Source organism: Alexandromys fortis, unplaced genomic scaffold (genome assembly GCF_014885135.2).
Source record: "Alexandromys fortis isolate MF-2015 unplaced genomic scaffold, M_Fortis_MF-2015_v1.1 scaffold_33, whole genome shotgun sequence".
NCBI classification, from domain to species: domain Eukaryota; kingdom Metazoa; phylum Chordata; class Mammalia; order Rodentia; family Cricetidae; genus Alexandromys; species Alexandromys fortis.
The window spans coordinates 4662455-4687446 of record NW_026067917.1 but is presented as its reverse complement, the minus strand read 5'-3'; the positions used below and the strand labels follow the sequence as shown (position 1 = coordinate 4687446).

General features: G+C 47.6%; 1 protein-coding gene across 1 annotated transcript in view; it reads left to right on the top strand.

Moving 5' to 3' along the window:
• The window catches only part of Kif5c (kinesin family member 5C), a 156789-nt gene that overhangs the window by 127547 nt on the left and 4250 nt on the right, over nt 1–24992 (top strand). The window contains exons 20-25 of the mRNA XM_050139912.1: nt 365–466; nt 683–743; nt 5332–5403; nt 7724–7828; nt 14220–14436; nt 15496–15609. Of these exons, the coding sequence (XP_049995869.1) occupies nt 365–466; nt 683–743; nt 5332–5403; nt 7724–7828; nt 14220–14436; nt 15496–15602 (664 nt within the window). The 3' untranslated portion in view covers nt 15603–15609. The remainder of the gene's footprint in view (nt 1–364; nt 467–682; nt 744–5331; nt 5404–7723; nt 7829–14219; nt 14437–15495; nt 15610–24992) is intronic.

Genomic DNA, 24992 nt, shown 5'->3' with positions numbered 1-24992 from the left:
CTCTCTCTCTCTCTCTCTCTCTCTCTCTCTCTCTCTCTCTCTCTTCTCTTCTCTCTTCTCTCTCTCTAAGCACCACTCTTTCCCCAATGTCATTGTTTCCCCCACAGAAGCCCTTGCACACAAACGAACTATAAATACACCCTCAAAGCCTTTGTTTCATTTCATGCTTCCTAGCTGCTCCCCAGAAATCAGTTTTCAGTTGGGCAGAGAAGCTGTGAGCCTTTTCTCTGATCCCCAAATCCTCCCGAATCGCTACCTTTATTGCACAGAACTAATGGGGCTGGAACCGACCCAGGGCTTTAGGCGGATGACTCAGAAAGTTGGAGCTGATCTGGAATATATTGCTTTTTCCTCTCGCTTTCAGTTTGAATCAGAAACTGCAGCTGGAGCAGGAGAGGCTGAGCTCTGACTATAACAAGCTGAAAATAGAGGACCAGGAGAGAGAAGTCAAACTGGAGAAACTCCTGTGAGTGCACCAGCATTCCGACTGCTTGTCCCTGGGAGGGCCTGAGAAACAGCCTCCATGGTGGCGGCTGGCCGGATTCTGGCTAGGGCCAGCTGTCAAAGCAGCAGCGGCTTTGTCTGTTCTTTGCTTAACCTGGCTTCTTTGCCACAGGTTCAAACTGCATCTGCCCCATTCTGGTTCTCCCTTGGTGGCTCATGGTTCCTTTCTGTCTCTCAGGTTGCTCAACGATAAAAGGGACCAAGCCAGGGAGGACCTCAAAGGGCTGGAAGAGACCGTGGTGAGTTAGTTTCCAACTCAGTCCACTCTCAGAGGCCTGGTTTGTTTGCGATCTACTAAATTATTTATTCTATAATTTTATCTGCATCTGCCTTTCCTGTAGAGCAGTTAGACAGACACAAAACAATCTGTGGCAAACTGGGATTTGTAGATTGACTTCTAGCAGAAGTAATCCATTGGTTGGTTAGTCAGCCGTTAGCACTGTAGTCCTGAACTAACTTGAATGAGAGCTGAACTCCATGGTACACCAGCCGCTGCACTTTGTGACTCCATTCAGCTTTCAATAGATGTTTAGCTAGCACCTCTGGAGGCTGGCATTTGTCTAGGTACGTGGGTCTATCACTGTGTACCGTAGGGAAGTCTCCTTTGTAGACGCTGACCTCGATGAAGGGAGCCGAGGGGAAGAGCATGCTGGGAAGAACATTCTGGAAGCAATAACATGCGGCACGTGGAGGTAACGGGGATGGCAGCGTGCAGCTGGGTGAAGGAGAGTAGGAGACAGGCCTAAGAGGACAATGCTGGGGCAGGTGCCTTGGAGGAGGACCAGGGAGAAGAGCTGTTGATGCCACCAGCCTCTGGGAGGCTCTGTACTTGAAATCACTATTGGGTCCATGCTGTGTCTGCAGCCGCTGGCTTCCTCTGCCCGCGCTGGTCTCAGGGGCCACGTGGACTAGCAGCTTGATCCCACGTCGCAGCTGTGGCCTCCCACGTACCGTTCTAACACCAGCAGAATGTGGTGAACACGGGCCTAGGCTCGCACGTGTTTACACTCCGCAGCCCTTTCTGAGCCCACTCCTGGGTCATGTGGTTTATGTGGGGCAGAGCCCATCCCCACAGCAGACGCCCAACCCAGAGAGTCAGACGGTAGGCAGATGGCCACGTCCATCTGGGACTGAGGCTGCATTCCGGCTCCTGGGCCAGGACAAACTGCTCCTCTGAGGAATGAGGACACAGGCCTTGGGGACAGAGGTCAGATGCCTGGGCTGACAGGAAGCTGGACTTTCAAGGCTGAAGTCTGTAGGGAAAGCAGCCGCAAAGCCAGGCAATTGTTTCAACTACGTTGTTTAGTGGAGCAGTGCAGTTCATAACTGAATGTACTTAGAGAATTGCAGGAAATTTTGAGTGTTGAAATTTTACTAGATTTCTGCCAGCAGGGATGTGTGAAACTGGGATGTTTTCTACTTGGACCTCTGTGGACCTCTATACCCGTGTGTCCTTGTTTACCTTCCGTACTTCTGTGGTCCTCACACACGGCTTGCACATACAGATTGTGAGCATACCGCACACTCATTTTCATGATGTCTTCCGGGCTTGGCCACATGCCCTGATTGTCCACGTGATGCTCATATACCTTCCTAGGCACTCACACACATCTGCATCTCTCTAATGGCTTTTCTCATTCAAACACGTTTTGCTCATTTACACAAGTTGTTACGTACTTTAAACTCACACTTGCTTGCCTTTTCCTTCCCCTCACACTTACAGACCGATCTGCACAAGTGCTCAGGAAACTCACACGTGTCCACACGTGGTCACAGTTCACACTCATGCTGACTCATGCAAGTCACTCTCGTGGGCTCTCTCTCTCTCTCTCTCTCTCTCTCTCTCTCTCTCTCACACACACACACACACACACACACACACACACCACTCTTCCCCCTACTCTCTCACATCCAGACTTACTCACATTCTCACACACGCTTCCCTGTGAGCGTGATAAAGGATTGGTAGCCAGTTTCTCTGCTTTCTGGGGTCCTTGGCTGTGTATTAAATGACATGTTTTCTAGTGGCCTCCATTATCTACTCGATTATTCTCGCTCCTCCCCTCCCACAAGCTTATTCCCTTAGTAATGTAGCCGCGCCTACACACGCTAACCCTCGAGGGCTGCCCCCCACGTCCACACATGTCCTTCCATCCCCCACACAAGGACAATCCATGGTGGTTCCTTTTCATCTTCCTCTTTCCCTCACCACCCCCACACCCTCTTCCTTAAATCCACGACTAGATTCCTGCAGCGTGTGCTGTTTTAGACGCAAATGTTTGTCCTTCGCTTTGGATCCTTCCCAAGCTGAGCTGTCGATGTCTTCAGAGACAGGCTCTTGCTGTCCTTGGCTGTCCATTCAGTTCTCAAGGCCTCCTGTGCGAGCCTGCCCTACCTCGTGGTTGTCGTGGGGAGGGGTAGGATGCCGCCGCAGATTGCACTCTGGGAACCTCTCTGCAGACTGACCATCTATGGTGTCCCGTGGCTCGAGGCAGGATACTAACCACTCCCTCTCCATCCCACCTCACGCGACACTGACCACCTCTCTAGTGCTGTCCTTTCGGTTCACCACGATCGGAAGCTTAGCCTCGAGCTCTTGATTAGAGGGCAGAAGCCGCTGATGGGAAGAGAAATGATAGGAGCCAGAGGGAGAGGAATAATTATGAATGTGATAGAAGAAAGATCGTTGCTGCCGGAAGCCAAGCGCCAACTGCCCTAGCACACAGCAGTATAAATGCCTTAAATGCCTTTGCCTGTCCCCACCACATTGTTCAAAATGAGAGAAAGGGGCCAGCTCAGGGCCCTTAGGTGATAGCTACGTCCCATGGAAAGGCCTGGCTTCCGGGCAACATGTCAAACCTTCTTGCGTTTCCTTTTGTGCGGTGGTGGTTTTTGTCAGAAAATATTAACTGTGATCAAAATGTAGGCAGAAATAAGGACCAACATGCGGGGCTTTTGTAAACATTAAGGGATGTGGGGCTGTGCCCCCTCTGGCAGGGATGGAGAGCAGCCTGGGTAATGGTGAGCAATGCACCGTGCCCCTGTTCCTGTGCCGGGAGGCAGCTCACTCGCAGATGGTGTTGTGTTCTCAATATTCGTAATATCAGAGCTGGGTGGCTTCCCTCAGAAAGCAATTTACCTCATCCGAGGATGCAATTGACTTCAGGTGCTTCTTATTTCAACACAGAATTGGACCTAATAATAAGGCCTTAAATTAACAGAGAATTGTATTTTCAAGAAACTGTTTTTCTTAACTCTGGGTCCTGTTTCTACCTTTTTAATGCTAGCATCCCCTGACATCCCGTCAATTTATATAGATAAAAGCATCTACAAGATTCTCCATCTACTTCTCACTTGTAATGAAATAGTTTACATGAAACTAGTATCTCTTGTAGAAAACATACGAAGCTTGGAAAGATGGCTCAGTAGTTAAGAACATTCACTACTTTTGTAGAGGACCTGCGTTCAGTTCCCAGCACCCATGTAGGGCAACTCATAACCACCTATAATTTCAGCCCCAGAGGATCCAATGCCCTCTTCTCAAACCTTCCAGCACTTCATTCATATACACACGTGTACACACATGTGTGTGCATACACACACACACACACACAATAAACCTTGAAAAGAATAGATGGGACAGTGGTGTACAACATTAATCTGAGCCTGAGGGAGACAGAGGCAGGAAGATGGGTATCAATTTGAGGCCATCCTGGTCTATTTAATGAATTCAAGGTCAACCAGAGCTACAGAAATTAAGACCCTTACTATTAGTTATATATGTATATATATATATACACACATATATATTTAATATAATATATATGTGCGTGTGTGTATGTAGACTAAAACTTGAATAGAAGGAAATGTTGTGGTCTTCTGGTTTTGTTACCAAAGATTGCAGGTTTGGTTCAGGCCTTCATCTCATTATTTATAATCTTAGGTGTTTATTCATAGAAAATAATGAAGGAGGAAATTGCCAGCTCTTGGGCTATGAACTCTTATTAACTGTCTTACTGAGCATTTACTGTGTGCCAGAAACCTTCCTAAGGGCTGAACCTTCCTGTTTAGTCTTGACACCAGGAGCCAAAATCTCCTCATCTTTACCTTAAGAGAAAACACATAGGAAACGCAGGTGATTTGCCCAGGACCACCAGACGGAGAGTCTGAGGGGTCCTTTGTTCCATGAGCTGATGATATGAGGCAAAGATCCTTGTGGTTTGGGCCAGTCGTGGGCGCAGAATCATGGGAAACGCCAGTAGTGGGCACAGAATCATGGGAAATGCCAGTAGTAGGTGTAGAATCATGGGAAACGCCAGTAGTGGGCACAGAGTCATGGGAAATGCCAGTGGTGGGTGCAGAATCGTGGGAAATGCCAGTAGTGGGTGCAGAATCATGGGAGATGCCAGCCATTTTGGGTGAGAAGAGCCACGGTTACCTTTTAATTTGGCTTGTTGGTATGATGTGTAATATTTATGTGGGAAGTAAACAAAAACAAAAGCAGACCCCTTAACCCCCTCATCCTGGCAGGTGACTTCCTAAGGAGTTTTGTTTGGCTCTTTTAAGAGTGGAGGAAAGGAGCTGGCTATGTTCTGACTTGCAGCCCGTAGCTGGAGTCCCCAGGATCCTGCACCACACGCGTGCTCCTGATAGCAGTGTGGGCTGAAGAGTAGGCAAGGCGCAGGCAATACCATGGCACCATCAGTATCACTGGCAGCTCCAGCAACACAGCGGCGGTGTCAGGGAGCTCATGACCTCTAGAGGAAATGCAATACCAGTTCAGTCCATCACCTCGCGGATGCTACCTGTAAAAACTCTCTTTTTCAGTCTAGAGAACTGCAGACCCTTCACAACCTGCGCAAACTCTTCGTCCAGGATTTGACCACCCGTGTGAAAAAGGTGAGAGCTGTCATTTCTGAACGGGTGGAGGAAAGATGTCGGCCACGGGGGTATCATCTCCAGCTGAATTATCACCTGCTCAAATTAAGGCTGGTTATACTTACAAATTAATTACCTCATGCCAGAGAATGTTATTAAAAGAATGCGCTAGGGGCTGAAATTACTTGGGAATATTTTGCCATCTGATTTTCCTTCTAAGTAAAAGGAAGTTATAATGCTGTCCCTGGCTGGTCTTTATTTAAAATGACATAGATTTGTCTGGCCCCTGCTATGTGAAAGTTTTTTGGACAAGAAAAGCCCGGAACATTCTTGTCAGAAAACAAAAGCATGGTCCCCTGGCAAACAGAAGTGAGATGACCAGAGCCTCTTGTTTGTCCAGGCAATTGGTGAGGCGCCTTAGTGTCGTACTTGCTTATCCCAGCTCCCGGGCAGTAGGTTCTTGCCTCTCTGGGTTGCAGGTGCAGATCTAGGCTCAGGTGTGATGGCAGGGCTGAAAAGAGGCATAAGTCTGAAAGATCTCAAAATCCTGGTGAGCCTAGGGGATCTGTCTCCAGTGGGTCAGCTCAGAAATTTAAGACGTGAAGCCAAAATGTAATGGAGCAGGGGCTCGTGGAAGAGACATGAAAAGATTGAAGGAAGGTATTAAGAGAAACATCTGAAAATGTTTAGTAAAGGCACATGCATGTTTGAGTGTGCGTACATGTGTATGTACTCGAATGCAGGGGTGTATTTGAAGAAGTCAAAGAGTAAAAAGGGAGCAGTTGATCAAAACAGGCCTGAGGGACAGAATTAACGGCACAAATGAGTAGGCTACTTAGTAAAGAGAAGGCACTGAGTTTTCCAGAGGTCAGAGAGAGTCAGTCTGTAGCATTTTGCAGGAAACCCTAGGAAGGCGGGAAGAGGCCACATCTGACGGCTGATGTCCTCAGTGGAGGAGGGAGGAGAATGTGGAGCTGGGAGAGATGAGATCAGACAGCTGTGGATGGCACCTACTAGAAATGAGCTAAGTGGGTTGCTGAGCAGTGGTATGCGTGCCCAACAGAACACAGCATGCAGTTGGCAAGCCCCTATGGCAGCATGGCTCTACAAGTTGGAATCTTGGTGATGCAAATATTGAAGGCAGAGAATCATGGGAGTTTTCAAAGCCTAAATGGCAATGATCAGTCCACTGTATGATGAGCATAGTCTACAAAGCCTGTGTTACCTTGGGGCCTGCACCAGAGAGGAAGATGAGGTCAATGTAGATGTGATGGACAGACTAGACAGGATGGGTATCTGATGACAAAGAAGACCTCTGCCCCTGGGAGGATGTGGAGTGTTGGTCAGATGTAAAGGTTAAGAGGACACCGGAACCCCCTGGTCTTATTTTATAAAACTTCCTAAGGATGATCCTACTTTTAGATTTTCAGCCTATGGGCCTCTGGCAGCTATGTTGGCATCACCTGAGAATTTGTCTAAATGCATAATATACCCCCTGATCTGAGGAATCCAAGATAGGGGTGAGCTGAGCAGTCTGAGTTTTAACAAGTATCCCAGGGAATCTCGGGAGATAGCCATATTTGAGAGCGTGTGTTTCGGGCTGAACTAACAGTGGAAACCATTACCCTTCAGGAGAAGGATGATTCCTTCCACAGTCACACCAGACAAACATGTTTTGCTATTTTTGCACTCAGGTTGTGTTTGCACATGTATTTCAATTTATCCATGCCCCCTCACTTGTCAAGAGTGTGGTGTTGTTGCCAGTTTCAAGATCTGATAAATCCGGAGGATTTTCCCAGCACCTGGGTGCTGTGCACAGCTGAGACTGACTCACAGAGGGAGTGCGTAGCTTTGGGTGTTTAAGAGACAACCTGAAGCCGTTAGGATCTCCCAGCGGCAACAGTGACTCGGACTGACAGGCTTGGTGATTTCTCCTCTGATCCTGATGGCTAAGCTTAGCTGGAGTCTTATTTTCACATTGGCTCTTCTCAATAAGTTGTGAGCACGTACTTTTTGAAAAGAAGACTCTCTTTACCTGCAGGGAAGAGGCACATTTCATTAAAGAGAAATGTGTGCAGCTTACAAAAGCAGATCTGAAGTTATTCTCGTCCCAGCATTCTGAAGAGATTCTTCTCACAACACTTAAGCGCAAGCCAAGCGAATTTGTCAGAAAGTCCACTGAGTGGACACTTCTACAGCTTCTCTTTGTTTTTGCTTCCAGACTGTCTTTTTAAGTGGGATTGGGGATTTTTCCTTATCAGGAGCTTTCATGTGTCTTGAACACGGGGTAGGCGAGTGGGGCGGCGGGGCGTGCCACTAACTGTCATGTGTGTCCATGCAGAGCGTGGAGCTGGACAGTGACGACGGAGGGGGTAGCGCTGCCCAGAAGCAGAAGATCTCCTTCCTGGAGAATAACTTGGAACAGCTCACCAAGGTGCACAAGCAGGTGGGTGAGCTTGCTGTACCCCACCCCCAACCTCTGCTCTCCCTTGGCTCAGCCTTGGTTGCTCGGCTGCAACACAGGCAGTTCTGAGATCGAACGTCTGTGCATGGTCAGAGAATGTGTGTGCTGTGTCCTTGAAAATCCCTGACTCTGGACTGGGAGTGGTGGCATGTACCCTGTGTTCCTAGCTACCAGGGAGGTGGGAGGATTAAGGGGTTTTTTGTTGTTGTTGTTGTTGTTTGTTTGTTTGAAGATTACTTATTTATTATGTATGCATTATTCTTCCTGCTTTTATGCCAGCATACCAGAAGAGGGCACCAGCTCCTTATAGATGACTCTAAGCCACCATGTGGTTGCTGGGAATTGAACTCTGGACCTCTGGAAGAGCAGCCAGCCCTCTTCCCCTCTGAGCCACCTCTCCAGCCCCCCACTTAAAATTTTAATACCAGCCTGGGCACCATAGTCAGATCCTGTCACAAAGCGACAACAAGATGGTAGGTCTAGGAGGAGTTAGGGTGAAGAGAGAGGAGTGGATGTGATCCAAAAACATTATAAAATTTCTTAATAACCAAACAGAAAAGTCCTGGCCTCTAGCCCTCAGTAACTTCCTTCATATATGGAAAAACTTTCTTTGGCTAACAAGATGGCTCATGGCATAGTTGTGTGCTGCCACGCTTGATGAGTCCAGTCTCCAGAACCCATACTGCAGGGGAGAAATGTCCCCTGGCCTCTGTATGTGCGCCATAGAACACAAGTGCCTGTACACATACAAGGTAAGACTGCACACACACACATTAATGAGGCTGACTTCCTTTGTCGGAATCCCCTTATATGGAATCTATATGTAGAAAATGAAAGGGGACACACTCTAGGGCTTGGAGTGAGTGCTGAGCCTTGTGTTTCTGTCCTGCATTCCCCCCACCCTTGCATACTAAATGGGCTTGTGCCCTTCCCTGGCATCTCTTCTGTAGAACAGAAGTCTCCACAGAGTACATGTGCTGACTGAGCTGGTTCAGGTCCCTTATTCTACTGCCAAGGAGACAGCACTTCATTCCACAGATGGTGTGGTGGTTTGAATGAGAATGACCCCATAGACTAGAATGCCTACTCAGCTAACAGGGGCATTATGTTGAAAGGATTAGAAGGACTGGAGGTGTGGCCTTGTTGGAGGAGGTGTGTCACTGGGGGTGGGCCCCATGCCAGGCCCAGACTTTCTGTCTGCTGCCCGTAGGTCAGGATGCAGAACTCTCAGCTACTTCTCCAGCTCCGTGTCTGCCTGCATGCTGCATGCTTCCAATAATGATGATAATGCACTATCATCTGAAGCCGTATGCAAGCCCCAGTTAAATGCTTTCTTTTATAAGAAAGTGTCATGGTGTCTCTTCACAGAAATAGAACAGTGTCTAAGACAGGTGGGGACCCAGAGACTGGAACCAGCAACCTGAGCTCTCTTGTTCTCATCTCGCCTTGGCCATCTTGGGTGTCCCTTGGGATGTTTTTCCTGACGTCTATCCAGAGTGACAGAGAGCGATGAACATGGCCAGGATGGCACAGACTTTGGCAGGCCATTTGCCCCCCTTTCTTTCTGTAAATGCCAGCATGTCCATGGCTCTTTCCCTCTTAGGGTTTGGCGTAGGGTACAAGTGGCCTAACTTTTGGGGCCAGGTCTAACGACTCGGCATTTCTCTTCGACTTGTGAAGTTTGGTTCCGTAGAGCTGTTGATGACATTTTCAGAGAGAGGATGGGAGATCAACATAGTGAAATCATTCAAGCAAGCTGATAATGAGAAATACAGAAGCAAAGACCGCCAGGCATCTTGAAATCTGGCTCTGCAACTCATTATTTTATTCATGAATTCAAGGAATATTTATTGAAAGCCAAGTCTGCCAGGCATGGAGCTGCTGCTGGCATAAGCAAAATAGGTCAGAACAGGAGCAGCTTGCTCTGATACCTTTTTCTGATTTTTGATCCCTTCTCTGATCCATCTGGCTTCCAGCAATTATAACTGGAGATTAAAGGGCCATGCCCTGGGCTCTGGCAGTGCCATCGAGCTAGGCTGGGCAGGTCCCATGCAAGGCGATCTGCGGTACTGCAGCTTCTCCTTCAAGATGACTGTCCCTATCTTAGGGCGGCATGTCCTGCACACTTGCCTGCTCCTTAGGGATAATGCCAGTTTCTTGCCACGAAGGTATTTATGGATTGGTCCTGCTGTTCTTAGAATTTAAGGTAACTCCAGAGAAAAGATTAAGTACAATGATTTCTCTCTGTGTCTTCAGCCTTGAACGGGATGAGACAGGTTAGGTAGGGATGGAGGGGGGCATCCAGCAGGAATTCTGATCTGAAGAAAGGAGACAGAAATAAAATCCTGCCAGACTCTCGTGGACCCTGTGGCACTCTCTTTTCCCATTCTTGTGACTTAATGCCTGACAAGAAGCAACTTTAGGGAAAACAGATTTATTCTACATCACAGTTTGAAAGCAACAATCCATCATGGCAAGAGATGCATGGAGGTAGGATTAGTTAACAGCTGCTGGGCATTACCTGAGGTTTCGGGGTGCAAGCCTGGACCTTTGCCGTCCCAACAAGCTAAGCTCAGCCAGTGTCATCAATAATAGCAATTAAAACACTGAGCCGTGGTGAAAGGCAGAGAAATACTTAATCAGTGTGGTCACATTGAGAAGGGGAACAAGCAAGGAGGTCCACTGACACCCCCCACCCCAAATTCATTGTGGCGTATTTTCATGACGTTTAGGTTTCAATAAAGGGCAAGGACAATGTATAACTAAGCTGCCCATCACTAGTCAAACTGTGGTCCCGCCCATCACTGCTCATTCTTTTCTCTGCCTCTGCTTCCGGTATGTCTTACAAATTGTTAGAGCAGGGTGAGATCTTTTCCCGAGAAACAAGGTCCTCCTGGCTGGCACCAGGACTTCAGCCTTTCTACTTCCCCAGCCCGAAACTTCTGGGGAGATTCCAATTCCTTGGGGATCATTGTCTCCATAGTCTGGTAACCAACGGCAGGGACACAAGTGTCTCTCTTTAGAAGGTCGTCCCTCCTGCCAGGATGGCTGCAGTGACAGAAACTCCCTCACAATCGGGCAGATCAGGCAGCAGAGAGTTGAATGCTGGAGTTCATCAGGCTTTCTTTATTTTTTATTTTTTTTTTTATTTTTTCCTCAGTCCAGCATCCTGTGGAGTGTTAATACCCCCCATTCAGGATGGATCTTTCCCCCATAGTTAAACCTTCCTGGAAATTATCGAAGGTATACGTAGAGCTCCGATCATAAAGACAGTCAAGTGGACAGTGAGGCACCATCAGTCTACCCCTCTCAACTGGACATCCGAAAAGATCAATTATATTTCACTTTTAACTTTATTCTTATGTTTCATGTCTATGGGTGTTTTGCTTGCATGTATGTCTGTGCACCGTGTACATGCCTGGTGCCCAAGGAAGCCAGGCGAGGGTGCCAGATCTCTTGAAACTAAAGTTACAGTTAGTTGTGTGCCACTTCATGGGTGCTGGGAATCGAACCTGGTCTTCTGCAGGAGCAAGTGCTCTCAACCAGTGAGAAATCTCTTCAGTCCCTTGATCACATTTAAACCAAAACATTACTCCTTGGTCCTTGAAGAGTCATAGCCATCAACAGAGCCTGGGCACACACATTTAATCCTAGCTCATGGGAGGCAAAGCCAGGTGGACCTCTGTGAGTTCCAAGCCAGCCTGATCTACAAAGTGACTTTCAGGACAACCAGGGCTGTTACAAAGAGAAACCCTGACTCCAAAAAACACAAATAATAATAATAATAATAATAATAATAATAATAATAAAGATTCTTAGCTTTTTAAAAAATTATTTTATGCACATTGGTATTTTGCCTGCATGTTTGTCTGTGTGAGGGTGTGAGCTGCCATGTGGGTGCTGAGAATTGAACCCAAGTTCTCTGGAAGAGCACTCAGTGCTCTTAACCACTGAGCCATCTCTCCAATCCTGATTCATAGTCATCTTATGATGTAAAATGCATTTAGCTCATCTCTCAAGGTCTTACCAACATTTTTAAAAGCCCAAGTTCAGAGTATGCTCTGAGACTAAAGGTAACATTTTAACTGTGAGCGCCTACAGGGGGATAACCAAAATGAAAAATTTTCAAAAGGAAGAAACAAGGGAAAAGCATAAAAATATTGGAACAGCCCAAGTTAGAAAAGCAGCAAGGCAAACACCAAACCCTGCAGCTCCATATCCAGCATCTCGGGCTGTGATAGCCCACACCTCAGGCTCTGTTGCCATGGCTACCTGTGGCCTCTCTCTTGGGCTGGCTCTACTCAGTACCTGCACATCTGTAGATTTCCAGGATCCCGGTGTCTCCGTTACAGCTTGGGCTTCACTGTCACAGTGTTTGCACAACTCAATCCTAAGTACTGTGCAGGTAATCTTTCTTCAGTACATGCTGCCGGGCCTTACCGGCTTTATGGAACGCCGGTGCCAGCTTCTATGACACCTCCCCTCCCCTTTAGTATCATGTAAATGGTCCAAAGTCCCATTATCCCTCAAAATGTAGTCTTCCCCATCAGACCACAGCTGCAGTGATCTCGGTGTGTCTTCCAGGCTGAGCCTGTAAAAACTCTCCCCTGTGTGGCCCTACCCGAGCAGTATGCCCTAGAAGCTGTCTCAGGTTCTCTTTTTTCTAAGGAAAGATTTTCTGACATGTTTGTATTGTCAGACTGGAGCTCAGGGGTAGGGTGAGGATCTTGTCCTAAAGGCAACGTTTCTACTGTTCTAATTGCAAGTTTCCCTTAATGGCTTTACTCTCTTTAACAGTTACAGCCACCCAGTCCATACCAACTTTAAACTCACTTGGGCTCTGTTCCTTGTCAGATTTCATATTTTTATATCTTTCTGCTCCTTTCCACCTCAAATCTAAGAATAGTAAGCAATAGCCATGCCACAGCCTGAATATTATACCATCTTGACATTTCCTCCTCAAATTAATTAGTTCATTCTTTAGAATTTAGCTTTGCTCAAATTTTCAGGGCAGAGATAGACTATAGTTAGGTATATTTATTTACTTGTTTGTTTATTTGTTTATTTATTTTGTCGGAATATAACTGGTCTTTAGGTTGGTTCACAGCAGAGTCCACAGTACTGCTGCCACTGCATGAGCCCAGCCTTCACTGTCCTTTCTGTTGGCACTCTCCAAACGCCCACCACAATAGTCCTCTGAGCTCTGCCCATGGCACTGGAGGGCCCCTCACAGCTTCAGGTCCACTGCAGGGCTCCTCCACAATTCCTGCTGTAAAGTATCCTTGAGAACAAAGGCTTCTTACAGCGGTTTCTTCCCACTCTGGGTCCACTTCTCTGTATTTGTACTGCTTTCATTTCCGTGACCAAATACCTGACAAGCAGGTCAAGGGAGGGAGGCTTTCTTCCATGGCTTGAAGGTGCAGTCTCTGAGGACAGGAAAAGCATGGTGGGAGAATTGGCTTGTTGCTGTGCTAGCAGGAGTCAGCGTGCATTTGGGCGTACCAGGAAGCAGAGAAGATGAACATGGGTGTTCTTCAGGCTGTCCCCTTTTCAGCTTTCTCCCCCCTCCCCTTTTTCAACACAGGACCCCAGCCTATGGGATGGCTCTGTCCACACTCATGATAGGTCTCCCCTCAGTGAAGCCTCTGAGACACATGTCTCACCATGTATGAGATTCTGAATTGGGTCACGTTGATAGTGACGATCAACTGTAACAAGGCTAAAGTGAAGAGTCGGTACATGGTAGTGGGTACAGTCTCAAGTGACGGTCTCTCTGTGACCCTTTGTTCTGTATATGCAACTCCATGTCTTGGTGTGGCTCAGCTCCTTCCACCAAGTCAGATGGCAGGAAACGATAGCATAAGAACCTATCACCCACCTAGGGTCAGCCTGCTACTTCTTCATTATGGGTCGTAGCTAAGAAGGAACAAATAGTATCCTGCCCCTGTCCCCTGTGAGCCTCTGGGTATGTTGCAGAGCTGGGTTTCAACCCAGTGCCAATACAGACAGTGGTCTTCAAGAAGGGTCTGCAGAGAACTCTAGAGTGTGCCCATTTGCTGACTGGGAATTTCTCAGATTGTGTGTGTTTACTAGAGTAATAAATTCCTCACAGCCCCTTCCCTCCCCAGTACACACTCAGACAAAAGAGAAAGTAAGTCCTGTCCCAGAATAGACGCGTCCTGTGGCTGGATATGGCTTCTACTTTTCTCCTTTCCTCTCATTACGGCTCCTAGTGAATCAGAGTTGTATGGACCATCAAAGACAACCTAGTCCGGTTGTTCAGCCACTGAGCAGATTGTCTCTCTTCTTGCTTGTCTTTGTCCTGCCATGGACACAGCCTTGCTCAAGACCAGCTTTTGTGTCTCTGCTGCAGCTGGTTCGGGACAACGCAGATCTGCGCTGTGAGCTCCCCAAGCTGGAGAAGAGGCTGCGTGCCACTGCCGAGCGCGTCAAAGCCTTGGAGAGCGCACTGAAAGAGGCCAAGGAGAATGCCATGAGGGACCGGAAGCGCTACCAGCAGGAGGTGGATCGCATCAAGGAGGCTGTGCGAGCCAAGAACATGGCCAGGAGGGCACACTCAGCCCAGATCGGTATGTGTGTCCCAAAGCTTGGGAGCTACCATGACCCTTACTTAGGAGATCACTCATCTGAAAGGAGATGGTAGAGCCTGTGGGCCTTGGCATTCCTGGCACCCTGGGTGTTCATCCTGGAAAAGCATGATGCTCAGTCACCCCTGTCCTCCTGAATAGCCGTGTGTAGCGTGTGTAGCATGCTCTTCAGAGCTGTGCACTAAGCCCCACAAGCCAGCTGTGCTATAGTTTTTGGCTGTAAACAGAGGCATGCTCTTGGAACCAATGTAATATACGATTACTTCTCAGCAGGATCGTGAAGGGGACCATCTGTCTGCCTCAGGGCAAGCTTCTTGCAAGCACTGGTTAGGAAATAACTGGGTAGAGCCAGGCTGGCAGTACAGGGTGTTGTTGGAAGCTGAATGGTGGCCTGACGTTCAAGCCCTCAGGCCTATGGAATTGTGCATTTTGCTCATATAGGGATGGTGGTCATAGCTACTGCTCCATCTTAGATGCCAGGCTGAAGCTGGCAGGCATCTGCCTAGGAATAAAGGGGCTTACAGGTGTTCTTGAGAGTTGTTTTTAATCAAAACATCTCTAATAACATATAACGTTATTTTCCAGCAGATATTGTTTTATAGCTGTATTGTGAGATAGCACCTTTGTGTTTCCATTCTTAAAATCCTGTAGATTAGTGATATATTGAATTTCTTAGATTTCTTGCCCTTTGAGAATCTACTGAAAATTGTGGCCTATTTTTTCTAGAAAACTCATCATAGGTGGAATTCTTGTGAAATCCATAGGGAACTATGGATCCAGTGCAAATAAAACCCAAAGTCCTTTGCTTCTAATTTCTACTTATTTTGTTTTTCACACTTACAAATAAGAAGATTAATCAAGCAGTTCTTTCTCAGTGCTCCCTGAATTACATGGGTGCCCTAAATTTACTAGCTGTACTTCTCAGAGGCCAGGCCTCCTGGTGGGAGGAAGGTCTGAGGGTACAGCGAAGCAGCGCAATGTTGAGCAGCACTGTGACTGGCTGTCACTGACCATGTTCTCTCTCCTTCCTCTGGGTTATAGCCAAGCCCATCCGGCCAGGACATTACCCGGCATCGTCTCCAACAGCTGTCCACGCTGTCCGAGGAGGAGGAGGTGGCTCTTCAAACCCCACCCACTACCAGAAGTAAATGCAGAGTGAGTCCCTGCCATCTGGGGTGTTTTCTCTTGACCCGGGCTTATGTGGAGGTGGAGCAGTCTTGCTGCTCCAGGACCCCGCCCCAGCCTCCAGCCACATTCTCTAGTAGAAATAAGCCAGCTCTGTTCCAGGAGAGGCCTGGGATCCAGACAACACTAACCTCGTCAACACAGAGAGTCATAGGGTCCTCTAGCCAAGGGTCCCTGAGGTTGGTGCAGCCCTGAGCCAGGCCCGACCTAATGACCTCTCGGGATGTTGAGTGTCTCTTCTGAGCTTTCTTTGGTCTGCAGGGCTTCCCTCTGCAACTGTGTCTACAAAGACAGATAGACATAGGGGTAGCTTTTAGTCTCAGGAACAGAATAGAAAGAGCCGGTAACCGTCATGTTTTTGAACTTGCTGCAAGCCTCGAGAGATGGGGTTTTAAAGAATGTGGGCCTAGACCCACTTTTCTTTGAGACGGTGGTCTCTGAGCTCTATCTAGGTCCTGCAACCCACATGCTCAACATTGCTCTGACGGCAGAAAAGGAAAAGTGAAATATTTTTGAAGAGAGAGAAAGGGAAGAGCCAAGCCTACCCTGAGTAACTGAATAGGTTGGGCTGGCAGGTGGACAAGAGAGGGCCAGAAGACATGGCACAGAAAAGCTCAGACTTTGAGTGTGTAGATGCCAGGTAACGGTCGATCATGAGCGTGGCTCCTGGGCACTGAGCCCTCGCTAGGGAGGCTAGCGGACAAGGCGGGTGAGCAAATATCAAGTGACGTCTTGAAGAGCAAGAGCAACCTAGGAGAGCTCTGATTTATTCAGTCCTTTCTGAATCAGTGTATAAGTGAGTCGGTGGGAGCAGAACGCTTGCACAGGGCACAATGGCAGCTTTGCTAAGGCCCAGCTGGAAGCTTCTAGAAGGGTGTTTCTGAAGCTTTACCCAAACACCAAGGAATAGTTCAAGGCCTGGTCAGGTGAGCAGGAGCCGGAGGGCAGGCCTAGGTCGTCTGCACAGGTACCGCACACCCAGCAGTAGCACCAGATCGGAAATGAGCTTGCCAGTGAGCTTCCCATTCATGTCCAAACTGTGCTTCCAATCTGAAATAAAATAAACTGGATATTACCGAATTGCTTTTGACTGCATGTTGTCAGCGGTGAGGACAAAATCTGAAAGGTAGGTATTTTGGGCAGTTTAACACAGAAAAACCTCCAATCTTGGTGGGGGAATATCACAGAAGACAGTACAGAAAGAATGTAAAGAGATAGAGGAAGGCGTGGAATGTGGTGTAGCAATTTCCTCTGAACTGAAGCATTCCATCCTGGAAGGAAGCCCCTTAACATTTAGGATATAAACAATCCACACGGTCCAGGAAGCTCCTGAAACTTACTAGGTACACACAGGAAGCACCCAGCTATGGGAACATTCTTTCTGTACTGTCTTCTGTGATATTCCCTTTCTCTGTGTGAGAGATCAGACCTGGGGGCTATGGTTTTGTTGTTGTTTGTTTGTCTTCAAGAGAGGGTTTCTCTGTGTAGTCCTGGCTGTCCTGGAACTCAACTCTGTAGACCAGGGTCTGCTCAAACTCAGAGAGCCACCTGCCTCTGCCTACCAAGTTCTGGGACTACAGGAGTGCACCACTGCTCAGCTCTTTGTGTGTGTGTGTGTGTGTGTGTGTGTGTGTATGTATGTATGTGTGTGTGTATGTGTATGTATGTATGTGTGTATGTGTGTATATGTGTATGTATGTGTGTATATGTGTGTTTATATGTGTGTGTATTTGTGTATGTTTTTCTTTAAGTCACTTTTACTTTTTCTCTTCTTCCTCATTAGTCGACTTCTTCCGCACGCTCCAGCTTCTTGGATCCCAGAAAGGGCTTCTTAGCATAGACTGTTGCCTTCTGTATCCATAAGAAGTGGCAAGGCAATGCCTCTGTGTCAGCCCCAGTTTGTTCCCCTTTCCTTTCCAAATCGGGCTAATATAGAGACAACCAGTTACTGCATGTTCTTTTCCCATTGTAATTCCCCTTAAACCAGCAAGCTCTACCCGGAAAGACAGCCAGGCCTCAGTTACATGTATTTCCACCCACACCAGGGGCCAGGCTACTGACACACTCATCTCACACGCGTCACACTCAGAGACTGTAACACACAGTTCAATTCATCGGCTCTGTGGAGGCATCCCATAGTCACAAGGTAGACTCCATTCATCGAGGATTCATGCTACCCCATGCCAAGCAGAGGAAGATGGCCACTCTGGGATTCCCCACAAAGATGCAGAGTCCACTGACAGACGACGTGGCCGAGTCCACTAACAGACGACATGGCCTTGGCTTTATGTCCTATTGCAAATCTCGTGAAAGCTGCAGCCACCACTTCCAGCAAGGAGGCACTCCATCCCATACCATATAGAAAAAGGTAGCCTTATTAGGCTTTCTTCTCACAGAACTCAACCTCAGTTACATATCTTAATAACCACTGCAGGGGCCATGCAGCCACCCCTCCTCAGCCCTTCTTTGGTTTATATCCTTCCTTGATTAGGTACCATTTATGTGGTGTGATATTATTCCTTGGAGATGCAATGCAAATAAATGTCTCTTCATCCCAGATAAGGAACCAATAACAGACCAAAGTATTGATTGCACCAAAGTCACTTGGTGAATCAATGGGATTAATTAGGGTTACTTGCAGGAATGAGGATGACCCAAAGACAGTTGTATCACTGAAAGTCCAGCTGGAAGCCTGGTGAGGTAGCTCAGTAGGTGGGAGACTACTCTGTAGTCTTGCTCACCTAACCTTGCTGGGGTAGTGGAGATGATTATATGGCTGATCAGTTTCAGGGACTTCCTGAGACTTGTAGGTTGCTTATTTTCATAGTCTTAAGAATAGAACTTTTCAATTTGGGGGAAATTGTTCCATAGTAGGTGGACAGGAATCTGAAGCCCAGCAGAGGCCAGAGTCAAAGACCCATAGATTGTGTTTAAGATCTGATGTCTTAGAGAGGGTCCACAGACCAGAGAGGAGAGAGGAGGGCGGGGACAGGCCTGAAAACTGACAAGTAAGAGGTCATAAAAAGGAGGTGACATCAGGGAAGGTCTGAGTAGGCGGATGTAAGGTCACAAGGAGACAGACACTGGGGGATTGGTGAAAGCCAGATGGTGGCGACCTTGGACAGTTTTAGGAGCGTTTGTGTGGAATTAGATGTTGGGTGATGGTGTAGTGGGGTGGTTTGGGGTGGTTATGATGAAGGGGTGGTGGGGGTGAGGGATGATGAGGAATGAGTTAGAAACTGCGGGGCTATATTTGATGGAAGGCAGAGAGAAGGAGAAATGTGGGATTGAGATAGGCGCCTTTCTCTTAAAAAGCAGACGCTATTACACCTGATTACCAGCCGGCGGTTCCCATGCAGCTCAGGTGGCAGGGGTGGGAGTGCAGGTGCAGCCGGAAGGGAGGTGTGGCCATAAGAGAGGCCAAGCTGCCCAGCGCGAGGCCTGCTTTCTCAAGCAAATGAAAAAGGTAGGTTATCAGCAGGCAGGGTGCAGGGGAGAAGGGCTGCCGGCCTGGGAATAGAGGAGGTGTGAAATGGCCCTCTCAGGCAGTGTGGAGTGTTTGTCTGAGGCTCCACACTGAGCGTAGACACCCAGTTAAATATTTATCCAGCTCTGGTTCTGAGGGCCCTGGGGGATAGCGCTTTTTCTTGGCAATTCCATCGGGACTTGTTCAAATGTATCCACCAGATGGCGCTAGGAGGGCATTGCTGAATCCTCACCTTTTAAGACTTTGAAAGTGTATTTGTCTGTACACGGAGATGTTTATGTATCAACATATATAGAGAGAGGGGAGATTTTATTTATCTCTTTCCCTTATATCTAGACCAGTGGTTCTCAACTTTCCTAATGAAATACACAGTAATTTCCCAGTAATACAGTTACTTATATTGTGGTGACCCCCAAACATAAAATTATTTCCGTTTCTACTTCATCACTGTAATTTAGCTGCTTTTGTGAATCATAATGTAAATATTTGTGTTTTCCAATGGTCTTTTGGTGACCCCTGTGAAGAGGTCTTTGGAATGCCAGTGGGTCACGATCCACAGATTGAGAACCATGAGTCTAGACCATTACCTTTTCCTCAAATATGAATGGTAAAAAAATTTCTAAGGAATACAATTCTCAGAGGTCCCCCTGAGACAGACAGAACTTATTATAATACTTAAATGTTTATAAATCTAAAATAGCAGGCATTCCCTGTTCTTACATATTTAACATGGCCATAAAGTCAAAACCAATTTAGAAACGATACTAAAACAAAACCACAAATCAAAAATCCAAGTGACTTAACCTTGGCATAATTTAATAAAAGACGAGTTGAGTTTTCATTGAAAATAAACAGCGAAGTTCCATGAGACTTGCAGCTGCTCCGTCCATGGGCCCTTGCTTGCTGTGCCTTGACCAGACGAAGGTATCACACCCCTTCTGTTAAAACCACAGCAGGCCTCTTCTTGTGCTGGCATGCAACGCCTCATTTCCCTACTTAGCGGCTAGCTTAGAGACAGCTAAAGTCAGAGAAAATGAGGATGAGGCTGTAGGTGTCGGGGAATGTTTGCTAAGCACTGGTAAAATGCTTAGTGCCGTTTTGGAAACCACAGTACTGGATGCAGAGTGTTATCTAGCACTCGGGAAATACATTTAAGGAAGCAAATCAATGGTTTTCCGTTCTGGTTTCATGTTTTGAGACATAGGGAAAGTTCTCTCGGGCAGCCACTTCCAGAGCTTAGCCTGGCCCAGAGGAGCCTGGGCATCCTGCTGTGATCCTGCCTCTGCTCCAGCCCCTGGATTGGTCCTGCTTCTTCAGGATCTCGAATGTAAATAGGCTTGTGAAATATTAGTATAAACAGCACCTTTAAATTCCTGGATGATGGGGTGGACATAGATGTATAGAGCATCTCTACCTGTGGCTGTTGCTGTTAGCTGGTACAGTAGTCAGCTGTGGTCCCGCCTGAAATCCTGACTCCTGACGCTGCCTGGCCTGTGCGCTGGCTCCAGCAGGGACCATTGCTCTGCCCTGATGGAGCCTCCTACTTGGAATGCACGCATTACTTTCTAGCCTCATCGCAGTAAACTGGGCTTGTGCAAGCGAGAGTCTGGTGTGTGGCAGAGATGGGAGATGCAGTAATTCTAATGCAGCTCTCCCTTGCGTGTTTCCTTGGCTCCCAGTCCCCACCGCATCCACTCCCCCATCCTCACACCCCTCTCCCTCAACACACTCACCCTTTCACCATCTTCACTTACAAGGAAGCTGAAGCCTTAAAATTCTGGCCCAGTTGCAGTATGGGTGTCTTTCTTTGAGCAGAAACAGCTCCAATATCCTCAGAACTCCTACCCTGTCCACCGCTTCCTTTCTCCATCCAGGAAGAATGGCGTTTCCTTGCTTAGCGGTTGGCTAATTCTACGCTAATGCTAAGGCCCTTCCTTGTAGGACTTTGGCTGTTGGCTGAGTTTTCCAAGGGGATACTCATTCACTCTGTTCTTGTCTGTGTGTCTGTCTTTTCATCTGTGACCTTTTGTCTTAATCACCCAAATCCCATTTGTCTTGCACCATTGTTAGGAGGTCCCTTCACTGTCACCCTTTCTTGGTTGTGACACCCAGTCACAAGTAAATTATCTTGTGGACCCCTAAGATGTTCACTGTCCTCAGCAGGGCTACATTGCACAGGGAGGGTGGGCCAGATGTGGCTGTCAGCTTAGCCCCTGAGATTGAGACACTGAGTCTACTGGGGGCATTCTCCAGACAGGTGCAGCCCCCACAAACCTCTAGGCCATTCATATTACTCTTCTAAAGTCCTAGCTGTTGGCGGCTAGATGATCTGCCTTAGTTAGGGTTTTTATTGCCGTGAAGAGACACCATGAACTGTAGCATCTGTTGTAACGGAAAGCGTTTCTTTAGAGTGGCTCATTTGTAGTTTGAGAGGTTCCATTCATTATCATCGTGGTGGGGAGCATGATGGCAGTCAAGGTGCTGGAGGAGTAACCGAGAGTCCTATATCTTGCAGGGAACAGGAAGTCAGCTGAGACACTGGGTAGTATCCTGAGCATAGGAAACCTCAAAGCTCACACACACAATGACACACTTCCTCCAGCAAGGCCAAATCCACTCCAACTAAGCCGCACTCCCTATGAGTTGATAGGGGCCAAGCATTCAGGCCACCACGTGATCACAAAGTTCTTTCATTCATTCTAGGAGCCCACTATAGGCAGAAACAATGACTAGGCTTCGAAGTGGTGCTGGATCTCTCTGGTCTGAGTGAGTGGCTAAGGGGCCAAACAGAAACAGTAAGCTGAGGACCCAAGGCAGGAAGGCACAAGAGACTGGGCTGCCATGTTTCATCCCACCTTCAGTTGCCTCGTGGGCCCGAGGGAGGAGTCAGGGCTTGTTAGCAGAAGCAGCTCTCTGTTGCTGCGCATGCCCAAACCAGCTAGCCAGGGTTCCTTATTCTGTGTCCCAAAGAGAAGCTCCACACTGGGCCTTAGACTAGGGACTCAGAGCTTCTGTGTGCCAGTTCTTAATGTTTGGGCCTAAGGACCCTTTGCACCCTAGAAGTGGCACAAGAAGGCTTTTATTACTTATTTGTTATATGCATGTATCATATAAATTTTTGAAAGTAAAACTTTTAGTGAATGGTTCATTTAAATAAGTTATCACAAATAACTTAAAAAGGAGTTTTATTTTTAATTTTGTGTATGTCCGTGTGTGGGAATGTATACATGAGAACAGATGTCTCCAAAGGCCAGAAGAGGGTGGCAGTTCCCTTGTAGCTAGAGTTACCAGAGGGTGTGAACACTGACTCGTGTGGGTGCTGGGAACCGAACTATGGTCCTCTGCAAGAGCAGTATGGTTCTTAACCAATGGACACTTTCTAAACATTTTATTTTTATTTAACTGTGTGTACGTGTGTGTGTGTGTGTTGGTGCGTCTGTATGTGGGTATGCACCTATGAATGAGTGCAGAAAGACATGACACTTTTAGGGAAAGATGGTTTTTTTGAAACCCCTTAGCTAATTGCCATTGCTTTACACCATTGCCTGCTCTGATAGACCACAGCTACTTCTCCACGCTGCTTCTGCCTTCTGGCCTCGACTGGAGTGTGTGAAGAAGCATCCATCCATTCTGTCATTTCAGGGGAGATCCGTGGTGCACGGAGAGCTTAGGGTCTTTATGTAGGGATCTGAAAAGACCATACAGAAGGAACTTAAAAAAAAAAAAAAAAAAAAAGAAGCCCAGAAAATGACTTAGCAAAAGTTTGACCTTCCCAGTACTGACTGGGAAGTAGAGTGGTGGTGGGGCTGGGGTCTAAGGAAAAGAAACGGGTCTGCAGGGACCAGGCCAGAGGTTCCTGCCGTGGGTGCTGCTGGTGACTTGACCTGGGAACTACCACCTGGGGTGCAGAGGGAGACTTGGTGGCACCAGAAAGAGCTTGCTTCAGTAGTCTGGGTAATGCATTTCTCCCGTCATAAATGCGGAGCGAGTTTCCCCCTCTCCTGTAGATTGTGCCACCGTGATAAGCAAAGTGTAACTGGCAATTCTTATAAATGGGGATTGAGCTGCAGAAAGGCAAAGGGAAAGATGAAACTATGTACTGTTTGGATTAAGCTTAAACCTACTGCAAGCAATTTCAAAAGCCAAAGTTGAGGGTTGGAATCTAAATACTCCTTGCAAAACTCTTATATATATAATTAGCTCCTTCAGCCTCCTCCGCCCCCGTCTAAAGCAAGGCGATTCTATTTCCTTCTAAATCTGGTCACACGTCCCTCCTCTGAACTGCTGGCCTCAGCTTGGCAGAGCCTCAGGTCAGCACACTGCCTGGTTCTCGGTCCGCTCCCTGGCAACTGTTAGGCGAGTGGGCAGCTCTTCTACGGCACTGGAGAGAAGGTCACAGGCGTGGGTGTTAAGATGAAAACAGGCAGTTATGGTTTTCTTGTGGAGCGAAATAATTTGCCTTCGACATTTGCTTCCATTTCCTGTGGTCCATCCATTAAAGGAAATGGTCATCTGGGTAGTGGGAAGATGGATAGGGATACTCTAGCTCACCCACAAAGATCTGAAAATTTGAGTGCAGGGGGACACTTGAGGACCCTGTTTTGGCTTCTGCCTTTTCTTTCAGGAGCCTGTCACAACCCACCTCTTTCTCACTGCCCTTGAGGGGACTAATCTAAGTAATGTTGGGCCTCCTTTGTGCCCTGCCCCCCCCCCCCATCTGTTCAAACTGTTAGCCAAAACGCGCTGGATCTTGTACTTCTGGGGACTGTGGAGCGGGGGTTGAAAGCCATCTTTCTTGTAGAAATCTTGTCACTTTATGGTCTGCTGGAGTTTTTGAGGCTATGCCACAGCATTTGTGTGCTGAATACTTCCTGTGTCAACATGGGTTGCCTGCAGTCATTGTATGAGTCCATAACCTCACAATGTAAGGTATGCACCCTGCACCTCCCTGCCTCCAGGCGCGGGGAGACCAATCCCCTCCGCCCAGGGCTCTGATCTGTTTGGAAGAGTGAACCCTTAGGTGAAGTAGGATCTCAGGGTTGGTCTTCAAAAAGGCTTCCTGTTGGCTTTCAGCTCAGAGTGGATTGGAAATGACAGCTTCATTCTGTACTCAACAGGAAGTATGGATTCTCTCCAGAAAGGCCAAATGCGAAGTGTGTCCTTCCTACAAACTGTTTATCTTTCTGTAGCTTCTAGAAGGTACAAGATTATCATCAAAGGTTGTTTAAGTCCTTTTTAATCGGGCAGGGCTCTAAGTGTGGGAAATGATACCAGATGAGATTCCTGTTTGTTTACTGTGTGGGTCCAGGAGGGATAGGCATCCTTTGAAACTCTTCTCTCCTGCCCAGTTCCTCTTTTGTATTTATATACAATTTATGTTGTGTTTACTTATGCAAAATACATGATGCTGCTTACAGGATAAATGAGGAGGTTGGAAGGAACAAAGCAAAAGTGCCGACAGAGGCAGGATGGCGAGACATTGCCGGTGGGCATCAGTTTGGACTGGAGGCTAGAGGGAAACGGGATATCTGTCTGTGAGGAGGCTTGTTTAACTCGGGAGAGCAGATGAGGTGTTCTTTGTGCTGTTGTGCCCCTTCCTTTGGGTTTCATAAGGATAAGGCTGTACCTGCCCATCATGTCCCCCTACCTCTCCAAGCCTAGGGTACCAGGAGCTCTGCAGGAAATCCTCAGGCCAGATTACAGATGGGCCAGGCCCCCATGATGCTGGCAGGAACTGATTCTTTGGGTATGTTCTGAGTATTTATTAGAATTAAAGGAGGACCACTCAGGGTTGGCTTCTAGGAAGGATTGGTCCAAGATGCCCATCCTGTGGACCTGCCCAGGACCAGATGGACAGGCCTCCAGT